The 27,899-nt window shown below is 37.7% G+C and overlaps 1 protein-coding gene and 1 non-coding gene across 2 annotated transcripts; both read right to left on the reverse strand.

Annotated features, from left to right (window-relative positions):
- Positions 1 to 4,174: 4,174 nt before the first annotated feature.
- LOC110056314 (BAR/IMD domain-containing adapter protein 2-like 1) lies at positions 4,175 to 26,771 on the reverse strand. The gene is made up of 17 exons (XM_089288978.1): positions 26,579 to 26,771; positions 26,435 to 26,507; positions 26,223 to 26,312; positions 23,804 to 23,865; positions 21,686 to 21,757; positions 20,431 to 20,475; positions 19,774 to 19,866; positions 16,004 to 16,069; positions 15,722 to 15,808; positions 15,154 to 15,228; positions 13,630 to 13,673; positions 12,644 to 12,707; positions 11,042 to 11,112; positions 10,632 to 10,685; positions 9,919 to 10,121; positions 9,428 to 9,599; positions 4,175 to 6,270 (listed from the first exon to the last, which is right to left on the reverse strand). The coding sequence occupies exons 1-17, from the start codon at positions 26,648 to 26,650 to the stop codon at positions 6,204 to 6,206; spliced, it is 1,410 nt and encodes a 469-aa protein (XP_089145104.1). The 5' UTR covers positions 26,651 to 26,771; the 3' UTR covers positions 4,175 to 6,203.
- On the reverse strand, positions 20,991 to 21,094 carry LOC149112579 (U6 spliceosomal RNA). Its single transcript, XR_016207581.1, has one exon. It is a non-coding gene; the product is annotated as a U6 spliceosomal RNA (small nuclear RNA).
- Positions 26,772 to 27,899: the final 1,128 nt, after the last annotated feature.

Genomic DNA, 27,899 nt, shown 5'->3' on the forward strand with positions numbered 1-27,899 from the left:
CATGTTCCATGTGTCTTTCGATCGAGTCACAGAAACACGAGTGAAAGTTTGGGATAACGAAAAATACTGTGGGAACACGAGCCGTTAGGCGAATGTTTCCACAACTTTTTCGAGTTCTCCCAAACGTTCACGCGCGCAGTTCACGAAAAAAGTCGAAACCATTTATGTTTGCGCAAAATTTTTCAGTTTGTGAATCCAAGTCTCAATTAAGTAGCGCTGTTTAGAGAGTGATACTGTCTTCTCGTCAAAACGTTTCTTGAAATCAATACTCCGCTCTCCGCGTTTTCGGAACAGCCTTTTTGTTGGAACCACACAATCTCAAACACTACAAACTTATACAATCAGATCATTGCAGCGTTGACGTTATGTCTAGATATAAATTAAAACTGACAGTCAGTCTGAGCAGTTTCTACTCTTTCTAACAAACCTGATTTTAAATACGCAAACGGTAAATTTGACCCTTTGACAGCCAAAGTTTCAGCAAAAAATACAGTTTTTAACCGTTGAATCAGTTTTTTTGGATTTCATGACGCTAAATGGGCCTGAGTTTTGCTAGAAAAAGTTATTTTTTTACCAAAAATATAGATTTCCCGAAGATTAGGTACAATATTGTGCAATATTTCAATTCGGTGCATGCGCGTAAGCCAAAATACCGTTCTCAATTTTTTTCTTGCCCCTTTCCTTTCCATTTTCTCGGCCCTTTTACTCTCGCTACCTTTTGCGTTGCATATTCTTTCGTAAAAAGTTGGGTGTTAATTATGGGCAAAGCCTAGAAACGGGACCTTGATCAATTATAGGCATAGTGAACCATTTTACCACCATCTTGCACCAAAACTGATGACGTTGTTTTTCAATTTGCTACGTCAGAATGTCGTCGATATTCAAAACCGGCCGTAGTACGGAGAGGTCTATCCTAGCTCTACTATCTGCTTATCAAGAATATCTGGTGACATTTAAATTGATGACGTCACAAGTGGTACAAAGAGCACGACCATGAAGGCGGGGGTACACATGAATAGGAGTGAAAATTGAAGTAGTTTTAAGAGGAAATTGTTAAGTTAAAAAGGGGGTTGGAAACACTACCAGACATTTGACCCCTCAAAAGAGAGCCCCTGGTTGGTAGGGGACTGTTTGGTGAAAATCTACAATTTTTACTTCAAATTCCAATTTCCCAAATCCATCAAATCTTCAACATTTCATATTTACCCCAATTTGACTTATCTTTTGAGAAAAAAATATCTAAAAGAATAGGCTTTGTCAATAAGGTTTTAGTTCCTTAATAATAATCTGAACGCGAAAATTGGAGTACAAATAAAGCCTGTCTTTCAGTCAAAAAAGATCAGTCAAGTCCTTGCCCCGAAAGAGAAGAAGCCGCCGATTGTCAACAATCAGTGCGTGGTCTACAAATTTCAATGTGATCTGTGCGACACAGATTATGTCGGGTACACAACCCGACACTTGCACCAACGCATTGGCGAGCATAAACATTCTGCAATTGGAAGACACTTGGAAGACCATGGCCTATCGAAGTTTGATTTGAAGGACAAGCAATTCTCGATTTTGAGGAAATGTAGAACGAAGTTTGACTGCTTAATATTCGAGATGTTGTTTATTAAGGAGCTAAAACCTGGGCTAAATACCCAGAAGGACTCCGTTCGTGCTAAGCTGTTTACGTGACACTGCGTGCAAATATTTCTTGCATTTAATAGTGTTTTATTTAAGTCTCTAAGGATTTGTTTTGTACATTTATATTCAAATAACGTTCTGTTATTCATTTTGACCTGAAAATGACGTTGAGTAAACGTCGAAACGTCGTCGCTTTTTAGAGTTTTTTACAGTTTTTAGAGATTTTAACCATGATGGTTTTAACTTTTGTCTTATCGCAATGTTTCATAGTTAAATTATTGAAAAAATATCTCTTTCCAAAAATGCCTAAAAATCACCCAAAAATTTACACAAAACCGCAAAACATTGGTTAATGAGATAAGTAGAGGGATTTGGCGTTGCTCGAAACGCGAACGAGATATTGGCAGAAAGGCCATATTAAGCAACGTCAAAACAGCCTTCACGTTTACTCCCGCCTTAAGTACGCGTATATGCGTAGTTGGGAGTCAAAGGGTTAATAGCATACGTAAACGCTGTCCCCTTGTATCGAGCTCTGATTGCGTCTTCAGACACTATTTGCGTGAAGGAATTTTACAGGAAGTCAATTCTGTTCTGTAAATCATGTAGTATAAATTGCAAAGAAACCGCACGACTGAACTCTGCCGTCGCTTTTTGAAGAGGAAGAAAATATGAAGCCAACGAACTCAACCGCTAATTCGAGGTCGACAAAAGAGCTCAAAGAGAAATGTAGCCCGATCAAAGAAATGGTGTCCGATGGACTGTTTCGATACAGAGTCGTTCTGATACAAGGCGTTTTGATACAAGCCCACTGGTTTAACTTTTAAAAGAATTTAAAAAATTTAAAAAGTTTTAAAAATTCTTTACAAAAATTTTTAAAAAATTAACGATGCTAACCGTCTCGTGTAAATAATTTTTTTCTTCAATAATTCTCCACAGATTTCTAAGTTTCATGCGCAACATCAAAGCTACCTGAATGCTGATTCCGGAGAACGTAACGATTTGAAAGTCAAAATGCGTTAAATAGCCCAAAAATCATGCCGTATTTCCCTCTAGGTACTGTCGAATTGTAACACAATCATATATCTTTCAACTTTACAATGCTTACCGTGTCGTGCAAATATTTTTTCTCCAGTACATCTCGACGGATTTCTAAATTTAATACACCAATTGAAAACTAAGTGAATGGAGATTTAGTACCACGCTACGATTTTAAGGCCACGATGCGACAGAGTCAAAACATCATGCCGTATTTCACTGAAATAACCGTCAAATTGACTGTTATGCGTCATTTTTCAATTGTTTTCTCTGGCATATCTCCACAATATTCTTCGCTCAATGCGTCATTTAAAAGCTAAGAAAATACAGATTCTCGTGACAATTATGACAAGGAGGTCAAGATTCGCTGAGTACCTCAACTGGCCGAGACTCTGCATTTCAGGCTGCGTGGAAGAACCGTAACAAGCGGTAACTAAACTTGTCCAAAACAACAACGAAATAGTTCTCCTTCAAAATTATCCCTTTAGGACAGCTTTCTCCCCATGTTTTAACAGCATGGGCTATTCATCGCAGCCAAATTCCCCTTGTTCACACACCACGACTGGCTCCACTAGTCGACACCATTTTGAATTTGCCGAATTCAAGCTTGAAAAATTCCGTCTGAACATTTCAAGTTTCGAACGAAATTACGAAGGATGCGAAGACAGCTTTTCAATACATGCAAACAGACGTGCCGCATTTCAAAACAAGCTATAAAAGAAAAAACCTACCTTGGCAACTGAAAGTTAAGAAAATAAAAATGCAGTGTCTTTAAACGAACTAGCACCCAATCCTCTCATCTATAGGATCTAAACTAGTGCCCAGTCATCTTAGTAGAATTTCTTTTGGTCACTTGACTCTCGTCCACAGACAAACTCGAGTTTGCCGAAAATCGGGGAGATAACTAGGCGCACCGGGCACGTGCTTCGCTGCTGAATCCTTCCTCTGCCGTCTCCTTTATTTCTCTCTTGTTTTGTACAGAGGACACAGGAACAATTCCCTTTGGCGTTAAGAACTCCGGGGGAACCCCCATGTGAAAAGGTCGGGGATAGTCGCAGGAAAATTGGATTAAACCCCTAAGGGAGACCAATCAACGTGTGGCTCGAGATTTATTTGAATTAGGCTTGATTACCAGCCGCTGTTCGAGAAAGGAGCCCGACCTTTTCGTATGAGAGTCCCCCACCCCGTCCCCCCCTACCCCCCTCCGGGTTGTGAACACGATGCAATGGCCCTTTTCTTTTCACGGTTAACTCTTATCTGCATTTCAATATACTTCAGCATGTATGCGAGGCAATTTCGGGCAGAAACTACAAACTGGTCAGGCAATTTTATAGTTTCTGCCTGAAATTGCCTCGCATCAACGGTCTCAACAGTGGATTAAACGAGACCACAAATAAGATGTGCCGAGGATTCGCTAAGTCTGTAATTAACTAAGTACGTTCCTTAACTGTTTCCAGAATTATTAGAAATGAAAAGAAAGGATTTATTCACCGAGAGTCTGATCAAGCAGGGGTATTTAAAAATGTTTTATTGCAGTCATTTGAAATTATAGCCCTACTACCTGATCATGAGTTAAAGAAAAATAATTCTTTTAACTTCTGAATAAAAAGGTAGATTGTCGTGATAAAATACTCATTTAAATAATTGCACAGTGCCCAAAAAATTCAAAATAGAAGTTTGGAAACAACCGTGGGGGGCAATAAAACAACATTGGTGCAAGTCCGCGACTCGTCACGCAATTTTTACTCAGTTTGGGTTACGCACCAAAAGAGGTCTGTCGTGGCCTACCAGTCAGAATCTACGAAATCGCAAGTAACGTTACTTGGTAATTTTTTCATCACGTGGAATACGCTAGAGCGGGACAGAACTACCTCTGCCACAAAGTCGGGAATGTAAGAGATGATATTGATTTTGATCTAAAATGGCGGTAACTCTACCCTGGCAATTCTCAGTTGACAATAAGCTCGGCGTCGAACAAAGAGTTTCTTTAGAGAATACAGATATAGTTGCCAGATCTAGCGTATCCAGATCTAATTGCCCAGTATGCACTATCACTTGAAAAGGGACTACAATATGCAACATTCGATACCACTAAAGATGAGAAAAGAACCTACATGTCTTCATACAGAGACTAAAACGTCTCCAAAACCACACCCACTGGGCTGTCGCATGCCTATATCTAAATCGTTTAACAGAAGTAACACCAGCCCCAAGACTTTACCAGATAAACGTTATAAATGTGTTTCCTTTAAACAAACCCAACCTTGTGCTGGAAGAACCTCTTACTCAGACAGGTTCTCCCACGCTGATTTTATGCATCAGTCAAATCCAGCAGTACCCACCCCAACCCCCGGGTAATCCCAGAGTTGGGCGTTTGCCTTCTTTGTTGCTCTCATCTCAGGGCATGCGACCCACTTACTTGTCTTCACCCTCAAAAATTCACTCTTTGAAAAAAAGTTCCTGAGAGTTGGCCAGGTGAGGGGTTGGGCATTACTGGATTTGACTGATGTATTACTTTGTACAACAAAGGTATTTAAGTTTTTTTAAAAAATGGGTCTAACATTTCAAACACACTTCCATATTGTGAATGTGATAACGCCCTAGAGGGGGAAATCATACAAATACAAATCACGTACAATTCTACACCAGTTATGCTCTTCTTCAGGGAATTCACAAGTTTCAACAAGATGATGTATAATTTACAATATTTCCTTTCATCTTTTATCATCTACAGCTCACAAAAATAATTTAAGCAACTTCATCCACAATATATTAGCTCTCTTCCTAAAATAATTTCAGCCATAATGCTGATAAATTATACACGATCAATAAATTCCAGGAGGCGGGGTGGGAAACCACCATACAAAATGACGGCGGTGCTCGTCATACCTTTTAGGGGTTAAAAACATGGTTTTGGTATCTCTCAGGGTGTTCAGCCTCAAAAGGTCCACAGCGGGAGCTTTTGCGTTACCTTCTAGGGTATTGAGGGGAAAAAATATGACAAGAGATAATGTGTTATGTAAGAATTGGTATCTCTTAGGGGAGAGAAAAATTTAAAGCCACGCACACAAAAGAGGATCTTGGTACCGCTAAGGGGTTCTTTTCAAAATTTCCAACAAGCACCTCCATCTTTTCTACACGGGAGTCCACCCACCGAGCTCTTAATCTGCCAAATTAAACATGAACTTGAATCATGAATGATTTATGTACATGAAGACTAATTATGCTATTGGCTTCAGTTCAACTTGACAAATAAATTAAACGGATTGAGCATTTACAGTATCTCTTTACAGATGAGGTTCTACTGCTCTGTCGATCACGAACAGAAGGAGCCCTTTCCATGAGTTGGTCTTGTGACCAGATCAAAAACGACAATCACAATGACAATGATTTAAATCTTGTACTGAAAAAATCACCATTAAAATTAAATATTGCCAGATGTAAAGGCTTCTTTCATCTTCTCTGTCGCACAACACCAAGTTGCACTAGCTATGATTCACCACACAAAATTGTCTCTATCACAATGATTCTTTGTGTCAGTGTTACACGTGACTCACGTCTGGTGAACTATTTATGACCACGTCATTTGATTCTGTTACAGTGCCAGGACTAAAAAGATGCAAAAATGAATTTTAGCAAAAAAGGAAAAAAAAAAGATGAAGCAAAGTGAAACTTTCAATGTGCCCATCAACATGGCAGTTGCAACTCTTAACCCATTACTCCCTACAAGTGCCATTTGGCACACAACGTCATAACTTTGGGAAAATTTGAGGGAGGCAGCGTGGCCGAGTGGTTAAAAGGCCGGATTTGAAATCCGTAGGTCCTGGGTTAAAATCCCGTTCTGACCACTAGCTGATGTTGTTCTCGGTAGCCCCGAGTACAACTTCTCGGCTGCGCTTGTGAATAGCCAACTGGTCTGCCTCCCGCCAGTTGGGATTCTTAACCTAGTTATGTTTATTTGAATATTTATTTATCATTGTTTGTTTACATTGGTCCTGAAAAGCCCCGATGGGGAGTGGCCAATTAAGGGACCGTTCATTTTTTATGAGGGAGGGGGGGCTGGTGGGATTTGGGAAGCGCCATTTAAAAATCGCATGACCTCCCCTCAGCTTACCAATTTTTTCACATGGCCCCCCCTTATAGCGGTCATTTTTTGGGATGACCCCCCCCCAAAAAAAAAAAATTGAACAAACAATATTTAGATTTCAACTTTTTTAATATTTCTCTATTATCCCCCTACTTCACGTTATTGTGCTCACTATGAAGACAATATTTACAATCTCTACACGACAGAGAGCTGTTGTTTAAAAAACAAATCAAAAGAAAGAGAAGTCAATTTCGGATCTCCTAGTTGTGGCTCGCCCTGAGCATGTGGCATTTGGCCTCTCACTGGCATCTTCCTCATCTGAATTGATGAATGCAAGAATGACGTCACTTGAATCATCGTCTCCCCCAGAGTCAATGGCATCACTGTCATACTCATCATTGTCACTTTCATCCCTTTCACTGCTGTCAGCACTTGCCCTGTGGTCATTTTGTGTCGATGTCCTGGCATTTCTCAGTGTTGGTTGGCCAGCTCTGAGAGGACTCTTCTGCTGCAAGCATGAATGTCTTACAATTGCCTTTACTTTCTCACTCTTACTGCTTTTCAAATGCTGCTTCAGCCCGTGGTGGTTTGAGTACTTGTTTAGTTCTGGAACACGTAGCTTTTTAAGCTTGGTTAGATCTTCGCACAACTCAGTCCAAGGATAATCCTCCTCCCTACTTAACTTTGCCTTTTCTTCTGCTCTCTTTTTCCTTTTAAATTCCAGCACTTCAAGATGCTGAAGATAATCCACCACAAACTTCGATTTGACAATAAACTTATCTGCAAATAGAGCAACGCTCTCTGGGTCAGATAAAACCAGCCTGCCACTTCCATGCTCTTTCTTCTTTATATTGTTAATCCAATCGGGGAAAGAGCGCATTACTACATGAGCATCATGAAAGAGGCTCATTCCAAAATGCGCAATAATGGCGAAAGCGACGAATCGTTTAAGAAAAGGTTTAGAGCTGAACGATCCAGGCAGTTTGACATCTTACAAGCAAAAGAAGCAATCTTTCTAAGTGCGGATGGCTGTTCAGAAAGGGCGAGTGAGTTTTCCATGCAAGGGTACCAGTTGAAGCCCAGTGATGGAAGAAAACTGAACTTCTCCATCAAAGAGCACAGAGCAATGGTGGAAAAGTTGAATGTCATATTGAAAGATGTAAAGGAACACGATTCCACACTCTTTCAGTCCAATGGGCTTGCTTTAAAGCAGGGCGGAGAATTTGCCCACAGTTTTAATGTAAAACAGATCAAATGTACAGAAGCTAAGTTGACGAAGGTCACGCAGGACATGGAAGCACTAGAAAATAAGAAGAGCAATTATAACAGCATATTCAAAGGCATACTCAAACAGCACATCAACAAAAGGAGAAGGAAAAAAGAAAACCGCAGAAAGTCAAATGAAAGAAAGAGGAAGCGGACTGAAAACAACGTCCAACGAGTTTATGGAATCTGTGTTGGAAACCCGTTAGGAAATGATCTTCCACAATGCCTTGTGTACCCTCCTAGAACGGCCGTCCCGGAAGAGTGTCTTAAAGTTGAGGATGTTGCCACGTCGATATTTAGAAGAGATGGGCCATACATCGCACAGCTCTTGGAAGGGAATTATTTCACCAATGTTGCAAGAAGCAGAATCACCACCAACCTTGAACGGGAAGTCAGAGATAATGTTTACACCTTCATGTACCCTGAAGAGTACACTCTGACGGAAAGCATTGCTGCTTCTTGCAGCATTGGTGAAAGAGACTCCCATAGCAGCACAAGCGGCGACGAAGAACTCGACGACAGCGGAGATGAAGATGAGTGCCAGTGAAAGTTGCATTCGAAAATAACAGTGTTAAATACTTCTTTTCAGTAGCTACAAATGCTTTTTGTCGCCAAACGTTTTTTTAAAGCAGAAGGAAAGTTTGTAATAAATTTGTATCTTGCCTTCTATGTTTATTCTACAGCAATTTTTTTGATATTCAAACATGATGCCATTTTAAAGTTTTACTAAAATATTTCACGTGACCCCCCCTTTTCCCCTTATTTTTTTGGGATGGCCCCCCCTCGAAAGCCATTTTTTTTCGCATGGCCCCCCCCCCCAAATCCCACCAGCCCCCCCCCCCACCTCATAAAAAATGAACGGTCCCTAAGTATACATTTTTCTTACATTTCTATGAATTTTTGCCACAGAAATGGTCTTGTAAAGATCTGCTCATTGAAGGCATAAAATTTTGGACCCCCCTCCCTATCTAAGACATGGCTGACCACCCCCATGATTTTCCAATTTCTTTTTTGAGATGCACATGGAATGCAAGACTTGTTTCCCATCAAGCTATGTACTATGACCTGCAAAATAAGCTATTGTTCAGGGGTATACCTATAATATTTGAAAATTGATACGTCTTGGAAAATTTTCAGTTTCACATTTTAAAACAATTTCTCCCAAAAAACTACCTCCTTCATAGCTGCTGATGTCAGTTCTTAAATAAGCTGATCAGTGGCTTTCAAATGGTATATTGCACACAAGCAGAGAGTCTTGATTTGCTGATTTCGGAAAAACTGCCGTTCTCCTTAGGGGGTAAAGGGTTAAAAGGGGTAGTAACTATTTTTCCGTGTTTCTATATCTGCCAAGGATATGAAACTTCATTTTATCTAAGCAGCACTGCCTCTAGCGAAGGCGTTTTCATAACTTACTTCTGTGTGTTGTTTCCTCTAGTTCCTTCTAACAAAATCATAGGAGGGGGAAGAGGCGGTGGAGGTGGAGGTGGTATCATCGGTGACCAGATGGTCTGGGAGATACTGTTGTTCCCATTTAAACCTGGAAAGTGGGGTGCCATACTTGTGACTTGTGTCATGACTTGGTTTCCTGAAAAAGGGAAACAAATAAATATATGTTTCAATTATTATCAAGAAGCAAGACTCTCGATAAGTGTCAGACTGGGGCTATTTATGGTCTTATAAACTGACCTCCAAGCTTGTCTAAGCCAGAACTTAACCTCTGCAAATATGAGGGTAAACATCAACAAAGAAATAGACAACACGGAAATGGCTGTTTTAGCCCTTTTACAGCTTTAAGAATGATGTTTGAAAAGAAATTGCGTTGGAGATCAAAATTTAATTGGGTAAACTCCAGCTGACAGAATCAACTATTACCGACATGTACCAACTGTAGAGTTGTCGACTACCTGATTGATCAAGAGTGTCCAGAGATGGCAAATGATTAGCTCCTGGTTTGTTCTCCAAGTCACCAGGGTAGTCTGGAGGAGGGAAATTCATGGCATCAGGTCCTGCACTTGAATAACGCTTTAATGACTTGTGACCACCGTTGGTCTCTAATGGAGGACGAGGATGCAATCCACTGGAAGGCAATGTATGACTTATAGTGGGACTATGAAAAGAAGGCAGTAATACAATAATATTAATAAAAGGCACTTAGTTATTATTTTCCTCTATGCCCCGGTGCATGATAACTTGTCTCAAGGGTTCGAGCACTGGCTCAAAGCATGTGTTACTGTTACCACAGCACTTCTTGTTCTCTTAAGCTTCCACTCCAAAGGATTACATGGTAACCTCCATGGAAAATCACACTTTGAGCTTGATGCATGATGCATGAGATCTTGGCAAGCACATATCAAAGTCAGGCATACATTAGTGTTTTTCAGGTCACTTTCAATGTTTTTTGAAACACAATGCTCTGAAACTACAGTGAAATTCATGATTGGCCACCTTAGGGGTCTATATTGTAAAATGAGGACTTTTCAGGGAACCAACCAGAATTCTCTCTTTCATTGTGGACCAGTTTGCCATGTAATAAATATTAATATATAACTATAGATGTAAAACTTTACGATTTGTTATGATTAATAATTATTGATCTGCAACCTTGTTTGAAACTTACCCAGTTGCAACAGCAAGAACTTGTTCAGTATACGCAGCTGGAAACCAGCCTGATCTGCAATTAACATAAAGATATCAAGTTGAAATCCCTAATAAACTGTCAGTATGATGGAAGTGCTTGCCATTTTTGCAAAAAGATTCATTACCTAATAAATATTTTTATTAGCCCAAAATGTACTTGAACATGTGAAGTATTTATCTTACACTTAAGAGAAACTTGCATTCGTGAACTCATGTCTACAACTCTTGAATAATCTTTAAGCTATCAGAACATTATTTCACGTTATTCATAAAGCACTTGTTAAGTGTACAAAGAAAACTAAAAGCTCAACATCCTGCACAGAATTATCAGATGCTGCAAATAAATAACACAAACTGCTGTGTGAATTTCCTGCACCAGACTGTATATACCTGTTAGTTTTCAAGTTTTCTCCATACTGCCATCCTGACACCACTTCACTAATAGGATGTATTAAATCACCCTAAAGAAGGATGGGAGGAAAATTATGTCAAATTTTTCTCAAATGACTACAAATAAAACTATAACCAGACAATAATTTTTACGTGAATCAGGGGTTTAATTAACATTTTCAGCAGGAAGTCACCTGGTTTTCACAAGCGGGCAAAGCTATCAGAACTGAACTACTTTGTAAGAAAAACTTTCTGCTAGATGGTCAAACCAGCCAGGCAAAGTAGTGTCCTTACAGCTGGCCAATTTTCCTGGTGCCTGGCCCTTAATGAAACCCCTGACTAACATTACATGAAATCACATCACATTCAGCATTAAGTTTGGCTCATGCTATGTCTTAATGTTGTGCAAATTCATGAATATCACCAACATGGCAAAGTTATAATTCACCGGACATTGTCTAATCACAACTTACACTCTTCCCTTATCTAAAATCAACAGACGATGATAAATGCATGAATTATATCCTTGATATTACTTATAATGATTTAAATTTACCAATTATGAAATTGTCTGACAGATACAGTCAAACCCCTACTACGTGGCCGCCCTCTGGGAAATGGCCACTTATACCTGCTCTCAGTGTTACATGCATAGTAGGTGACATCTTTCGACCATCTTTCAACATGCCATCTCTAGACATGCTATGTAACCTGACCTATGTCCAAAATGTAAGCACGACGGACTTCTTCATGGTCAAACTCGACTTTTAGTCATGAAAGATGGATTTATTTGAGATCTGAATAACGCTAGGAGTATCATTAAGAAGTCATTCTGTGAGAGATAAATCAACTGTTTTGAATGTTTACATCTTTCAAATATTAAAAGCGGTAGCAGCCCAATTCTACTGGAAGTCACTATTGAGAGCCGATCAACTACACCCAAATCATTTGACTTGTCTTGTACATGTAAATCAGAAAACATGCAAAGTCCACAATCTTCTTCAGCCATTTGAGGCCACTAATTATCATTTGTCATTTCTTCTACTAATAACCAGAAAAATTGCCAGTCTCACAGTTAAACGGTTTTTAAGTCGTTTACATAGCATGTCGATAGATGGCACATCGAAAGATGGTTGAAAGATGTCACCAATGCACATAACACTGAAAGCGGGTGTAATAGGGGTTCTTCAGGAATTAGTATGAGGCTTAATAGAAAAGTCATTTTATTCAAATACCAACTTGCTTTAGGGCAACATATAATCACATGAAGACAATAAATACAATGCATTTTAATCAATGATCACTTTCTATTTCTGACTCTTATCTGTTATATGCTTGTCCTAAACAAAGCTAAACTTCAACTGTATTAAATTTTGGGTGGCCACATCACAGAGGTAGGGACAATGAAAAACTCTCATCAGGACGGCCAAAGGGTGCACCAGTTAATAGGGGTTTTACTTCCAGTATTTTACTAACAACAATTTCAGGACTTTAATAACTGGTTGCTTAACAGGGGTTCAACTGTAATTAAATTTCATACACATTTCTCAAGGGAACATCTTTAAAATGTGCTCTTGCATCAAATGTAGAACATGAACATACCACTTTAAAACTAAGCTGCGACATTTCAACTGCTGTGTGGGCAAAATTTGCTCTTAGCTTCATTCTACAAAAAGAACAACATTAACATCTTATCACTATGCACAAACAATAATTTTAGATTTCGACAATATACAGCTTAGTTGTATTCTCACGATTGGACTGGAACTATCTTGGATTGGAGGCCCATGCGGGGAAATATCATTAAAAAGATGTTAATGTCATTTACATTTTTTAAAAGGAAGGTTTAAGAACATGGGCAGCAGCAGCATCGGCTGCGGAGGACAGAACAGCCTGGAGGCAGAGAGCTTACGGCCCAATTCTCCACTTGGAGAACGGATATATGATGATGAATGTCATTTGCATTTGAAAAGACTCCCTGCATTAGCCTCAGTTACAAGCTAGTTCCAGTCCAGTACTGACAATATGAATGTGGCCTCTTGTGTGGTTCCAGAAAATACCAATACCCACCCCAAGAAGGGGTTTAGAAAATTCCAAGGGGGAGGAAGATCTCAAAAGCCAAAATGTTTAAACGAAAGTGTGAACCAAAACTGGAATTTCCAGCGGGAGGGGGAGTTCAAATCAAAAAGCCTTAGTAGGAGGGGGATGGATTATTATTTTCAACAGCAGCAGCACCTTACACAATCCAAAAGTGTAATGAAATTATTTAGAGAATGTTTACTGATAAAAACATTTGTAATATAGTTAGGACCCTGCGCATGCTCTGATTGGTCAAAAACCCATGTTTTGTCAAAGTATAAAACATAGAAAAAGCATGGTTTATTGTTTTTTGCTGTATTTCCTCAGTCTATATCATAAAGCAAAAAAAGAAACCTAAGCCGTGTATTACACTGTGATAAAACACAACAGGCATTCAAGAACACGAGAGAAATGTAGAAAACATGAGCCGCAGGTGAGTGTTTTGTACATTTCTCAAGTGTTCTTAAATGTCCGGAGTTAAGGTTATGCTATAAAGTAACCTTCAGTACCTTTCAGTCTTTTCAGTCTCTGCATGCATTATGGAGCCATTAACCTGGAAATATAAAACATAACTAGTTTTCAAACTCAACAACAAACTCACAGTTGAGGAAAAAAAGGAAAGGATGCAAATGTTCATAAAGATATGAAAGATATGAAAACCGCTAAAAATGCTCTAGTCAGTAAGGTCTGTGTAATAATAATGTACAGTACATTTTCTGTAACAATGAGTACAAATAAACTAAGTTGTTGTTGTTGTGATCAGGTTCTCACTTTTCTCCAGTTTCAGTTGCATTGACGTAACCACACACATATAAGTAAGAGCGTTTCAACTCTAAAGATGGAATAGTACATGCACTCAGGGCTTGTACCCTTTTTCCGAAACGAATTTCCAGGACTCTAAAATTCACATTAACCCTTTCACTCCCAAGATCTTAAAGTTAATTCTCCTTACTGTCTGCCATACATTTCATATTTTTTCACTTGAGTTTACAGATTTCCAGAGCTTTCCAGGACCAGCAGCCCTTTTCCAGGACTTTCCAGTCCTGGAAAATCTCACAATAAAATTCCAGGACTTTCCAGGTTTTCCAGGACCCGTACGAACCTTGGTACTCTATCAAAGGGTTACCTCAAGCATAAAATTCCTGGCTCTCTGCCAGTCTACACCTGGATGTAGAGAGGCAGTGTTGGTAAAGTGCCTTGTCCCGTAAGGTTGTCCACATACAAGCCAAGTGGCCCATCAGGCTGGAGCTTAGGAGTATTACTGCTTCCCCTTGGATGGGAAACTAGTCTATTGCGGGGCTACCCCCAGCATTTAATTTGCTGGTACCCATTTATACACCTGGGTGGAGAGAGGCACTGTGAGAGTAAAGTGTCTTGCCCGAAAACACAACACAATGACCCTGGCCAGGGCTTGAACCCACACCGCTTGATCTGGAGATAAGTGCACCAAGCATGAGGCCACCATGCCTCCAAACATGCCTTGTCCAGTAAAACAACATAACAATTATTCACCGAAGTGGAGGTAAACATCCATCACTTTCACTTACACTGAGGTGAATAATTGTTTTAGTTTATACCACACAAGCTGAATAATTAGCAGACCAAAACGTTATTTTATGTGTGACAAGCGGTCGGAAATATTAAAATCTCTCCTGCCGGCTGCTCGGAGGTGAATAGTACTTGCTAATCACCTCTGAGTTAACCAATCAAGAGCGTGCGAAAAGCACTATTCACTTGTGTGGTATATACTAAGTTAATATATTATGACCTCAGTCAGAGGTTGACCTGACCATGATATTTGGTGATATTGCTTACAACAGCTTCCTAATAGTGACAGTTATATGACTACATACTGGTTCAGTGCGGAAATAACTGAATTAAAAAAAAATTCTGACTTTCAAATTGCACTTGCCCCAGGTCTTTGCCCAATTTTGGCAGTCCTCAAGAATTTTTTTACCTATTACATACAAAACCTACAAATGTTACTTGTAATAAGCTCACTCACATTACACCAAACAAATTAAAATATTTACCTGAGAATCAGGATCACCTTTTCTTTTCACATGTGAAAACCAAACTGGAAGCTTTTCTCTTAGTATTTGAGCTTTCTGTCAATTACATGTATGATAAATGTGGATAGAAATTATGTGTTACAACTGGAAACAAGCTTCTTTAAATTACATAGCACAAAATTATATATTCATAAAATCATATCAATTATTTCAGACGAAAAAAAAAACATTCTCAGTCTATAGTTATAGTATGTTAATATGAGTGAAAGTTTGGGAGAACTCAAAAGAGTAATGGAAGCACTTGTTGGTGGCTCAATGTTCCCATGGCTTTTCTCATTCTGCCACACTTCCAAGTCTTGTTTTTATATAGCTGTAGAGAATCACATAGAAAATCTTAAATTATTTCTACTAGAAAACTTTGTAAGAAAAAGGAATGAATTTTTTTTTTAAAAAAATTGACGATGTTTAGTTCACTTCTATTTGCTCACAATATCACTATCTTGCAGAGTGTCTTTAACATGCAATTACTGTAAAGTCAAAACTAATTTCCTACAAAAAAAATATGATATACTTTAATACCACTACTTACATGTTCACAAAATTCCATTGTGCTTTTGGAAACAATACTACATTTATCAAGAACAAAACAGTATCTTTTGCTTTCTTCTGCCATAGCCTAATAAAAAAAGAACTCAAATATCACAACAGTTACTGTAAAGTAAATTACAGGTACAAACCTGTGATGCAGATGTTAAACTGTTCCAGGAAAAATTGACTTAATAACCAGAAAATATTCAACATTGACAGTCTGAAATTGAAATTGTTTTATACTTGTTATGATAACAATATTAATAATTAATATTATTAATACCTTTCTGCAGCTAATAAGTCTAAATTCTTGGAGTTCTCTCTTGCACGATTCTACTTGTTCTTCACACTGTAAAAGAAAGAATAAGCTCAAAATGCAGATATTTAAAATGCACATTAAACTCATATCAGTCTTGGAGACAATGTGCAGGGTTCTCCATTGTTTTCAGTACAACAGGTAAAAGAGCACTTTAAACCGGTAAATCAATCAGGTGAATCGCAGCCTTGTTTATTAGGTCTGCTCTGTACATTACATGGAATTCAAATCAATGTAGATGATGTGCTTTCCAAGACAGGTGTTTCTTTCTCGAGTTGCAAAGCCACTTCATCGCCGATGTTGTCATTTCCTAATAAAAACATTTTCTTTGAAAAGACCTCCATCTAATATGCATTACAGTTTACTAATTTTACACCTTTGGCTTTAGATGTCAAATGAAATCGAAGAGCATTTTCATTTTTAAGTGTTTTGTTCTTTGTCTTAATTTTCTTGCCCTAAAGTCACAAAAAAATAGGCAAAAGCCACTTCCAGGGTATCCTCGCTGTGCTTACATGAAGTGTCACTACAAAATCAGCGGCCGTCTCTCAAAACCAAACGAAATCGCTGCATGTTCGTTTTCATTCACGTTCTGGAAGGGTGTTATTGTCAAGAATTCTCTCAAAACATCGTCTGAAAATAGATTTTAAACACTTTTGACCTGAATGTGGAGCATTTCGTGATTTCATGAATTCCAAGGGATTTTAGGCGGTAATGAGTGGTGCTACAGGCAGCAAATTTTACCGGTTAACGCCTGAAAAGGAGAGCACTGAATGTGGACTGAAAATGGCTATTGCAAAAGGAGGGAGGCTCACTATCTTGTGGTCTTGGAAAAGACATTCAATATTACAGTGCCTTTCTCCACTCTACAAGAGTTTTAGATATCAATTTAGAAAACAGTTCTAAGAAAATACACGCGCTGATTGGTTAAAAACCATGTGTCTATAACTCAATAGAAACACAGAACTAGCATGAGCTGTTGACGTGATGGTGACGCAAGCAAAGAGAATTTACATTTCGATAATCAGAGTTAACAAGTTGTTTTCCTTTTTATCGTCATGGTGTTTCCTAAAAGAAATAGAAAACATGTTCCCCCACGTTTCTATAGAGTTATAGACTGAAACACTCGTGAAAGTTTGGAAGAACTCGAAAACATTGTGGAAACACTCGCCTGCGGCTCGTGTTCCCACAGCATTTCTCGTTCTCCCAAACTTCCACTTGTGTTTCTATAACTCAATAGAAACACGGTACATGTTTTCTATTTCTTAAATATTATGAACAAGACGTAATCTGTTAGCTAGCATCTCATCTAGTTGCTTTATGCTATGGAAACTGCACTAGGATAAAGGTCATTGACTGCCTTTGGTGATGTGGGGAATAATCAACCCTCCAGTTCCACAATGTACCTCTCAGATTTTATCCTTGCTTATTTATATAACTGTACTACTGTCATATATGTTGAGTTTCAATCTTACTCTTAAGTTGTACAATTTTCCTAAAGTTGTTCCAGTCTATGCAGGGTTTTTGAGACAAGTTGCTGGCTACTTCGATCATTTGCTCACATTTGCGTGCATGCTAATCGTGCATGAAATTATGCACACTAGGGATGCGCAATGCAATACTGGGGAATCACCTCAATTTTTTGAGTGTAACTAATGTGCGAGCCTGCGAGCCGGAGCCACAAGCCACAAGCCTATTTTTGCAAGCCACTACGTATTTTTTTCTTTTTCTTTTTTTGAGTTTTTAATTTAACATTAATATTTTGCTCAGTAAATGCTACACTCAGCAGAAGAAACAAAAGTTTTCGATTTTCTTTCTTGAAATTCAGCGCAAGTAGTTCTTCCGTCTGTTTCAAAACAGATTTTGAAGGTAAGTTTATAGTTTCAGATAAGAGTGAAATTTTGAGTTTCCCTCGCAAATTTTCGTATCAAAATGTTGATTACCAGTATGTAAAATTGACTAACATCCAAATATAAACAGGGAAACGTTCAAGTGAGGCAAATTTTAGGTAAATATAAAGATGATATATCGAGAAGCACCGCCATGAAAGATTCATAATTTATTTTTTTTTGGCTCCCAGTTGCCCGTTGTTTTGACTCTCAGGAAAGCAGGCTCTTAATTATTTTTTTTCTTAATAGTTCCCCTGTAAAATCGAAGGACTCGATGACTGCTTATTTTGAGCAATTCAAAAGTTTGGCATGGGGATAAAACCCATCTTCCCAGCCCAGTTAAAGTCAGTATAATTTACTGCACTGAAAAAAATCACAACTCCTTGTAAACTAATTAAAGATTGGCAAAAGTTGACCTCTGAACCAAACTTGTGGGGTACACCTTAACTCGCACAGTCACAACTCACTTGTACTCGACAAATCCTTGTTTAATTCTCTTCCAGTGTTACAACGTGTCCTATTTTCTGTGTTCTCTAAAAAAAACCTATTTCGCAAATCACTCGTGTCTCCGATTACAATGTTTACGAATCTAATGATCCTAGCTGTCAACTTTAATATGAAATGTCATGCTATCACGACACTTCCATTTACCTCGCTTGCAGCTATAGTGTTTCCGCTACAGCGTGCCATTGCGGGAATCCCGTGTTACACTCAGGGATGGCCCCCAGAAAAATGAAATAAGGGCCAATTTGGCCCTTTCCTTTTACAAGACTGCAGGCTTAACACAGGCATAACATTTTAAAAGCCATCCCAGGGCTGGAAATTGTGATCAATACGGTTGCCAATGCAACAAGCATTTCATCCTTGACGACCAAAAATTCTGGTTTAGTTGCCATAGTACGGCATAATGGCGACTACATTTCTCTGTGTTGATGATCAATAATGGTTATTTTGTCACACATTATGTCCTTCTAGAAAATCATATTGAAAGATCTTTGTTTCTAAAACATTCAACATAAGAAAAGAAGTCAATCCGTCCTTTTGCTTTACTGTATTGATCCTCTCATATCCGAAAACTTCCAGATGGCTGACCAAGTTTGAAGTCACCCTACAATGCATTGCAAACCCTTGATCATTCACTACGTCATGTAGGCCTAAGGATTGCTCTCTTGTTATGCACGGATTCTTCATACTTGTATCTGATTCAAAAGAAACTTTATTGATTAAAAACCCTTCAAAAAGCACTTACTATTAAATTTTTTCATAGATCCTAATAAACTGCTTTATTTTCCTTGGTACCCTGATGCATTTTTTCCTTCTGTAGCTTTCGGTTTATTTGCCCCTTTCCTAAAAACTTGGCCAATTCCAATTCCAATTCCGCTTTGTTAACCATGTTTCGTCTGAAAGTGTTGTTCTATTTTCCTCGGGTATTGGGATAATGGAAGCATCCCGCATGTAATAAATATCATACTAGGGCATTACGCCCGTTTTTGGATTTTTGGGCAGGAATCTTTCAGGGGTCACAAAAAGAGACTCATGGCCTGCGGCTCAAGGCTTGAGCTTGCATGCTTGCAAAATAGCATCTCCCTAATTTTTTTAGCCCTCACAATGAATATGAAACAAACAAAAATCAGAAATCATACCCAGGGTAATATTGAACCACAACACCACCAGTGTGCACAGAAAGTACAACCTTGTGGCTGGATTTTTCTGTTGGAATTTAGCAGATTCACCAAACAACAATTTTGATCTTTTAGTTGGCAAACAACAGCTCGGACTAATCCAAAGGAAAACCTGGAGTGCTTGTTTTCACTCTGCACTCTGATCACCCTAAAAATTTACAGCTTGTACCTGTTTCTCTTTCTCTTCATATTTCTCTGTTGGCTTTTTCCTTTGACTCTTTTTCCTGACCTTAAGTAATTCCCCCTTGGCTTTCTCCACTAACTACAGCAGAAAAAAAAAAAAAAGAAAGAAAATCACAGAGTTCAAAGGCTTAATTAAAAGAGTAACAGTATCCTATTCACCATTAATTTACTGCCCAGAACATGGTAAACAGGAACCACACTGTTACTGAAAATTATTTCAGTCTGATAGCTTTTTCGTCTTATCTAGACCAAACATGGGCACTAATCAATCTTGAACAGTGTTTACCCAGGTCAAGAAAAAATAATAACTGAGGTCTAATTAAGCAAGCCAACCGCACCCCCTCTATCCCCTCCAAAAACAAAACAACACAAAAGTATTAAATTATTATTTTTTTAAAGCACTCGATCCTGTTACCCGAAACATCAAAACCAGATGGCCACAAACTTCTTGTGATGTCAAGGACTGGGTAGTTGTTCAATACTAAGTCTAATCTTATGATTCCTCATGATATAAAATAAAACATGGCTTGAATAATGCAAGGATGTGGGTTTATTAATCATTTTGCTTCACACAAATCAACTACACTTCCCCTCTGTCAGGTATCTTGAATATTTCTCTCCATTTAATGTACCAGGAACTAACCTCACTTCTAGTTTTGTTCTCTTGGTTGTAGTTCTTCTGAGCAGACTAAAAAAAAAATGAAATTAACTTTCAACTAGGGCTTCCACTCACAGCAAGCTTAATCAGCAAAAACTATTTCTAGTAGGAAGGATAGTTAAGCACAAAAACATTTTAGCTACCAAGGAAGATTTGGACAACCAAATCCAGTATGTGTCTCAATATATCAAAAATTAGCTAATAAATATTATTTCCTGGAGATTGGTACAAATGCAGCTCACATTAATTTTGTTATTTTTGTCTGGTAGGTAAGGCTGTATACAAGCCAAGTGGCCCATCAGGCCGGAGCTTATCCCGGTTTCCGTAGCATGAAGTGACTAGGAGTATTTCTACTCCCCCCTGGATGGGTTGCTAGTCCATCGCGGGGTTACCCCCACCATTAAGTTCGCCGGTACCCATTTATACACCTGGGTAGAGAGAGGCACTGTGAGAGTTAAGTGTCTTGCCCAAGTATACAACACAATGTCCCCAGCCAGGGCTCGAACCCGGACCGCTCGATCCAGAGATGAGTGCGCCTCCCTTAAAAAAATTTGGAATGCTTCACGAATTTGCATTTCATCCTTACGCAGGGCCGTGCTAATCTTCTCTTTATCGTTCCAATTTTAGTATATGTGCTGCTGTTAAGCATCACATATACTAAAATGAATTTCATTTCATTACATGTAATAATATTTCTCTGCTTACTAAATCTATATCCCAAACTAAAGCGCCTTTTATTAACATACATATAGGTACAAGTATAAGAATTCAATATAATAACAAGCAAACTCTTTAAATAAGTACTTAATAAGAATCAATAAAGATACTAAATGGCACCTGCATAATACCCGGTAAATATTTTTAGTAGCTAAAGGTAAGTAGCCAGTATTGTACTTGAGTAAATTTTGTATTTTCTGCACATGTAACCTGTATTAATTGTAAACAGGGCTCAAAATTGCGATTTGCATTTGGTGACCAATTTGTTTTTGATAGTTGCCAAAAGGTGACTTGGAATTTTTTTTTAATTTCGAGCCTTGGTAAATATTGTAGGAAAGGTTCTGTAAGCAGAGTATTGTAATGTCAGCAGTTTCACAGACTTGTATCGTAAGCAATGAAATATGTAATTATCGTGTTTTGCAAATTAAAAATTACTGAAAAAAAAAAAATAACAATTTTTTATACACTGTAAGAATTTGTACAATCTGATACTCATGAATCGATCAAGTAATATTCGGTTTACCTTGATGTTCAGAACATCGAACTCAACAAGCCTTTCCAATGGAGTTATGAGGTCATTCTGAAGGTACTTTAACTAAAAAGTAGACAAACTATTTGACATTTCATCTTAACCACTAAGTACATGTACATGTATTGATTAAAAAATGATAAATGTTTAATAATGCGAGGGAGAATTCTTACCATCCAATTTTTCTCCTAATTAATACAATCCAATAGAACTCAAGAGCACAGCTGATGTGAGTGACCCGGTTTGAACAGTTTGACATGAGCTTGTCACTGCGTCCAGCTGACCATTAATGAGATAATTCAAAACATTTTGTTTTTACATACAACTGTTCAATTTTAAAGTAAAACTGGCTCGCTCAAGTCCTGGTGGTTTTATGTATAATGATAAAACACATTGTTGTCTAGCATGCTGTAGCTTGCATGTAGCTTCTGCCGCCCTGTTTTCCCTCTCAGCCAGTAAGTGTGTAAGCTCATAATATGTGATTTGCAAAACCTCACAAAAGTATAAGACAGTGCAATGCATTTTTGAGAGAAGCTTGGAGTGGGGTTCAGAAATTATCTGACAGTCTATATATCATATACATTTTCTCTTCTTTGCATAGATAATCTGTGCAATTAATAATTAATTCTAGATCATTATGTTCCTAGTTTATGAATAAATAAAGATACATGTGTTAAAGCTCCAAAAAATAAATTAAATCCAGATCAGTTTTATACCCGACTTTCAGGTTCTGTTACAAGCATTTGTCAAAGTCTGAATGTTATTGAAAAATATAATTTACAAAGAAAACCTGAGTCAAGGTCAAACTTTAAAACAATAAACAGTAGGTGTTATTTATGGCAATGCATATGACTGTTTGAGAATTGCTGTGTAGAACTTTGGTTTAACTGTCACGTTAACTGTGTCCCATAAAGAGTGCTCCAACATTCAGAAAAATAAACGTTGAGATGGTTACCTGATCATCAGTATGGCATATTTGAGACATACAAACAGTTATCTTGAATGCTAGTATTTATTTTAAGCTAATAATTTGTGATAGCGTTCCAGTTTATCAACTCATTCAAATAAAAACTTTTAATAATTTCCCATTTATTCTACTCAAATGGTTACTCAAGTTTAAATAATGATCAAATTAAATAAAGGGAAAAAACTTCAACATGATAAATGCTTCAGCAAGCATTACTTTAAATTTTGTTCAATCAGCAAAAATATTTGGCTTTCTTCTGTGCACACTGCTTGCATTGGTGCAAAAACAATATTTTGCTTCCTTTATCCAAACTGATTATTTATTATATATACACTGTATGGCTAGGATTTCATAATAAATTATTGTGATTGTAATCCACACCGTAATTATTCCACCCAATAAAACAAATAGATAAACAAATGCCTTAGATATTGTTTTTTTAGGGTCATATACTACTTGTACCTCAACTATGTTTTTACAATAAGGTGTCAATATTTATGACCAGGATTATCAAAAAGTTAATCACACACAATGTTACAGCCTTGAAAAGGATTACACAAAATTAAGATCATCACATCATCTCTGAAACATTTATTGACAATTTTCAAATTTTACTTTTTTCTTATTAATATGGTCTACTATGAAGATCAAGTCTTTTTTGAAAAAGCATGGACACATCAAATTTCAACAATCCTCAGTTACACAACACATTTTAATTAAGAGAAGACAAGAGTAAACTAGTCATGATCAACTTTACCTATCTATTAAAGAAACATTTTATTCAAGCAAAAAAAAGCTTGATTGTTGTTCCTCTGGCTTATAAATGTATTGAAGGCGACCTAGCACCCCAGAGTGTCCTAGTGTATGGTAAAGCATTTGACCGCTGTGCAGAAAGTTGGCTAAATAGGTTCGACTCCTGTTCAGTTCATAGAACTTGGAAATATTTTCCCCAGTTAATAAATATATTATGGGCTACTGACCAAACGTAAAGTCAAGATGCCTGAATATTGGTCACATTCTTTTTCTGAGTGTTTATGCTCCTCAGTCCACAGAATGAGGCCGAAATCCAGCCTCCTAAACCAAACAAGCTTGTTCAGTAATTATAATATTATTAATAATTTATATCATTGCTAACTTAAACATACCACATCAAGATGCCTTGTTTCTATGACTCTCTTCACAGTTACCAAATCCGTTATAGCTTCCCCTGCATAAAACAATAAAAACCAATTCAAGACCTTAACTTGATTATCTAATATGTACACTTCTGTTATTTAGTACAAAGATTCTGGCATACAAACATTGAGACCAGTGGAAAGTGGCTTTATGCCTGATTACGTACAAATCATGAGTTGAATGCTCAAATGTGTAGTGAATATAGAATGCTGTGTGTAGCACTCGGGCCACCCTGAAAATGAAATTAACTACTGACTGAAGTTTACTGTAACATTGAAACATTACAATTAACACAACTTAGTCAAATTTCTGTTTAACAGGCACTTTCTGGAAGGCCTTTTTTTCATTTTTACTTTGAAAGCATTTTGCATCTTACAAAATTGAGGGATTATTTTTGGGTGGGACTTATTTTCAAGTTGAGGGGGAGGTGGGCTTTTAACTGGTATTTTATGGTGCCATCTAAAAGTCACTCAGAAAGTGTAACACAATGGATGTCCTAATCTTAGATTACTGCTTACAAGTTAAGCAGTGAGGTAACAATAATATCATTGTGTTACGATCCAGAATTGTATCATTACAGAGACCAAGAGAAGGGGGATGGAGGGTGAAGGAAAGGGGAGCAAAGGGAAATGATGGCATCTGGATGCAAGCTTACTGGTTCACCTTGAACAAAGAGCATCAATATTCTATGTTACGCAGCACCACTGCTCACCTAATCAAGCTTGTGATTTTGGCTGGTAGCAAGCCCTCAGAGGAAGTAAACTCATTCTCTTATTTTGGTGGACTATTACACAGAAATTTCATGTGGATCACATTCACAATAGGATCAACAGGAAACTTGGCCCCCTTGCCTGGATTAAGCCTTTTCAACCCCTCAGTGCTCAAATATCTTTGTTCAATAGCTTTGTTTTACTGCTTTTTGATAACAGCATTATCTAGGGTAAGCAGGGTATGTCTTACAAGACTGATTCATTATAAAAGTTTTAATTAGTTTCTTTCAATAAAATAAGTTTTAATGTTTAAAGGCTGGTCCTTACTAGCGCATTAGCAGAAGCCGACATATGTAGACGCAATTAGATGCTGATAATTAGCGCCTTTTGTTTGGAAAATTTCAAACAAAAGGTGTTAATTATGAGCATCTTAGGTCAAGTTCAGATGCCGTACTTCACATGAGCCGAATTGGAATGCTAATGAGGGAGAACAAAGGATTTTCTCATTTGCATTTGATTAGGTTCATGTGAAGTACGGCATCTGAACTTGGCCTTAGGGCATCTGGGTATGTTGGCTTCTGTTTATGCACTAGTGAGAACCTGCCATAAGAGTTAAGAGGCAATAACTTGTAACAGTTTGTATCAGGCACTAAAACATACTTGAGTTTAAACAATATTCTCCTTCCAGCTTTCCTGTATAAAGGAATTACTGGAATAAAAGATATCACCCTATTCTGCTTTCATTCTTGGTTTTAGATTTTAAATAGTTTATTTTGTTGTTTAGTTAATAAAAAACATGCAGACCTTGAGCAAGAAAAGTTGTCTTTACTGGTTAATTACCAGTCAACATTAAACAGTGTCATAAATTGTAATGTTAAAATACTTAAATATAAAGTTTGTCACTAAATTGTAAACTTTATCATATGATGTTTTTGCTGAAGTGTTTACAGAGAGCCTGTGGAATGTTTATTGCTACAATATTATTTCTTCGACAATCTAAGATTTCTTTACACTTTTCTACTTATGAACCACACAGAAGTGATCCTGAGACAGTCTGTGCGATATATTCACGTAAGATATTATCATTTTCGGTTCAAAAGCCCTAATTACTTGTATCTTCAAATTAGAAGCAATACAAAGCTTTAATACATTTATTCATGGCTATAAATATCTGTGAGAGGCACTCATCGATCGATGCATCGTATTAAGTATTGTTTTCTCTGATTCATAATTTACCATGACTGAATTGGTTTTTCATTTACAGGAAGGTTTTCCACGATATTTGGAAGCACTTCTTATCGTTTTAGGACGTTACGAATAAGCTTACATAACATGCGTTGGGAATGAACCTAGAACTCTTCATTAGATTACGATGTTTCTGTTGAATAGGCTTGAATATTTGAATTAGACTCGGGCGTTTACGGTTATTAAGCACACCATTTTAAGCTAATCACTTCTATTGCCGTTCCATGCTCGATTGCTCAAGGGTAAAAATTAATTTTCACGGCCTAGCTGGACTCCTCTCCACAGCTGTTAGTCTTCGAAAATCGAACGTCCACAAATTATTCTTGCGTTAAAGCTTAAACAACTCAAACCAAGTTACGATAACAATTAAAGAATCCTGAACACACAAACCGTCTTTACTAGAAATCTTCATACACTGGCATTAACTTCTTACCAAGTGAAGATGCAATTCCTTTGGACTGGGTCGCCATTTGTGAGACTTTACCAAGGGAATCGAAGAATGAAAATGCAGTTTGTCCGACATCTGACGACAAAAAAAATTACCGCACAACGACGTGAAAAAGTGAGATATCAATGCTACCAATCTCCAAAAAGAGAAGTAAAAATTATATTCTCTTCAATGAAAAGGCACAAAGAAATACTTACTTTGCAATGATTTGAGGTAATTCTTGGCGTTTGTAGAGAGCTCTTTCAGCAGCGGGGATAGGTCAATGACATTCTATGATTAGAAGCAAGCAGTCAACACACCTTCAAGTTTGCCGAAGCGAAAGAAAACGACGTTTATCTTACTTGGTACGTCGATATCGTGATATCATGAAGCTCCTGTTCTGTTTTCGTCTCTAAATCCTTCAAGACATCCATTTTATCGACTAAACCTCAAGTGTTTCATGACAATTGCGAAAGTTGCGAGAGAGCTACCGGCGGTGTCTCGCTTTCGTGCAGAGAAAATTGCACGCCCCACCGGTCAGTAGCAGAATTATCGTTGCCCACTTGGCAAAATAACTCGCGGTTACTAATTACCCCGGTTTGTTTAGATAAAACTTGACGCAAACTCGACAACGTAGAATTGAAAAATTTTGTAATTAATTCATAAGGATTTACGGGATTAAGTCGTCAAAACGGCATTGAGTCTTGACAATATGTAGCTTTAGACATTTGTTTTTTCAGAATTCAGCTTTGCTTTTTAAACCCACTATGTACATCCGTTATGAAAAAAAAAATTAGTATCTGCAAAGGTTGTTGTAATTAATATTACCCGATAAAGATCATGAAATTTGACGGATTTGAATTGAATCACCTGCCAGAATTGTATAAATGGATGCGTTTTTATTAATAGTAGAGAAGAGAAAAAAAGTGATGTCTTTTTGTTTATTCAGTTTTATAAACGCCAACGAACGAGTACAATAGTGTTGGGTTATTTATATTCCGAAAAGAAGGCCGGTAAAATAAAATACCGACATAATTATGTAACTTCTCTTACCGTCCTCGACGCCGGTCCTGGGTATAGCAGGGGTTTAGAAAGCTCCTCATCAAGAAATAGCAAACCCCTTTTCCAGTTCTTTCTTATAAACTCCTTCATACAGCAAAATTGTCGGGGGTTTCGAATTGAAAATTCTTGTGAATATAATGAAAAATAAACCGACCGGATGCAAATGTTGTTGTCTGTTTGTAATTGTTTGTACTCAGCTGATCCTTTCTTGGGATCAACTCGGCGTAAATTTTCGTATAAAATTGGCATGGCTTTGACACTTAGACCATGGGCACCTACTGCTTTTCTACAAGCGCGTGTTAAAGAGTAACAGCAAGGGATGACTAGTAAGATATCACTAAATAAATTTTACCAAGGACTCCAAACACCTGGTGGTCTCAGTGCATGTATACTGTTTTTTCGTGTTCACGGTACTTTAGTTTAGACTCGTGGAGTCTCGGGTTCTGTGTAGGGGACGAATGAAACATTTAGCTACAGTCGGTGATTTATCAACTTGCACTGGCTGAAGTTGATAAAGGTTAGTTAACCGAGTTAGTGAGGCTATAAACGATTCGAGTGTTAGCATGTGCTGGCTAACACTGGAAACCCCTGGAAACGCTAAGGCGGTTTATTAATCTTTAT

Source organism: Orbicella faveolata, unplaced genomic scaffold, assembly GCF_042242905.1.
Source record: "Orbicella faveolata isolate gen_17 unplaced genomic scaffold, um_ofav_v1 contig_2, whole genome shotgun sequence".
NCBI classification, from domain to species: Eukaryota; Metazoa; Cnidaria; class Anthozoa; order Scleractinia; family Merulinidae; genus Orbicella; species Orbicella faveolata.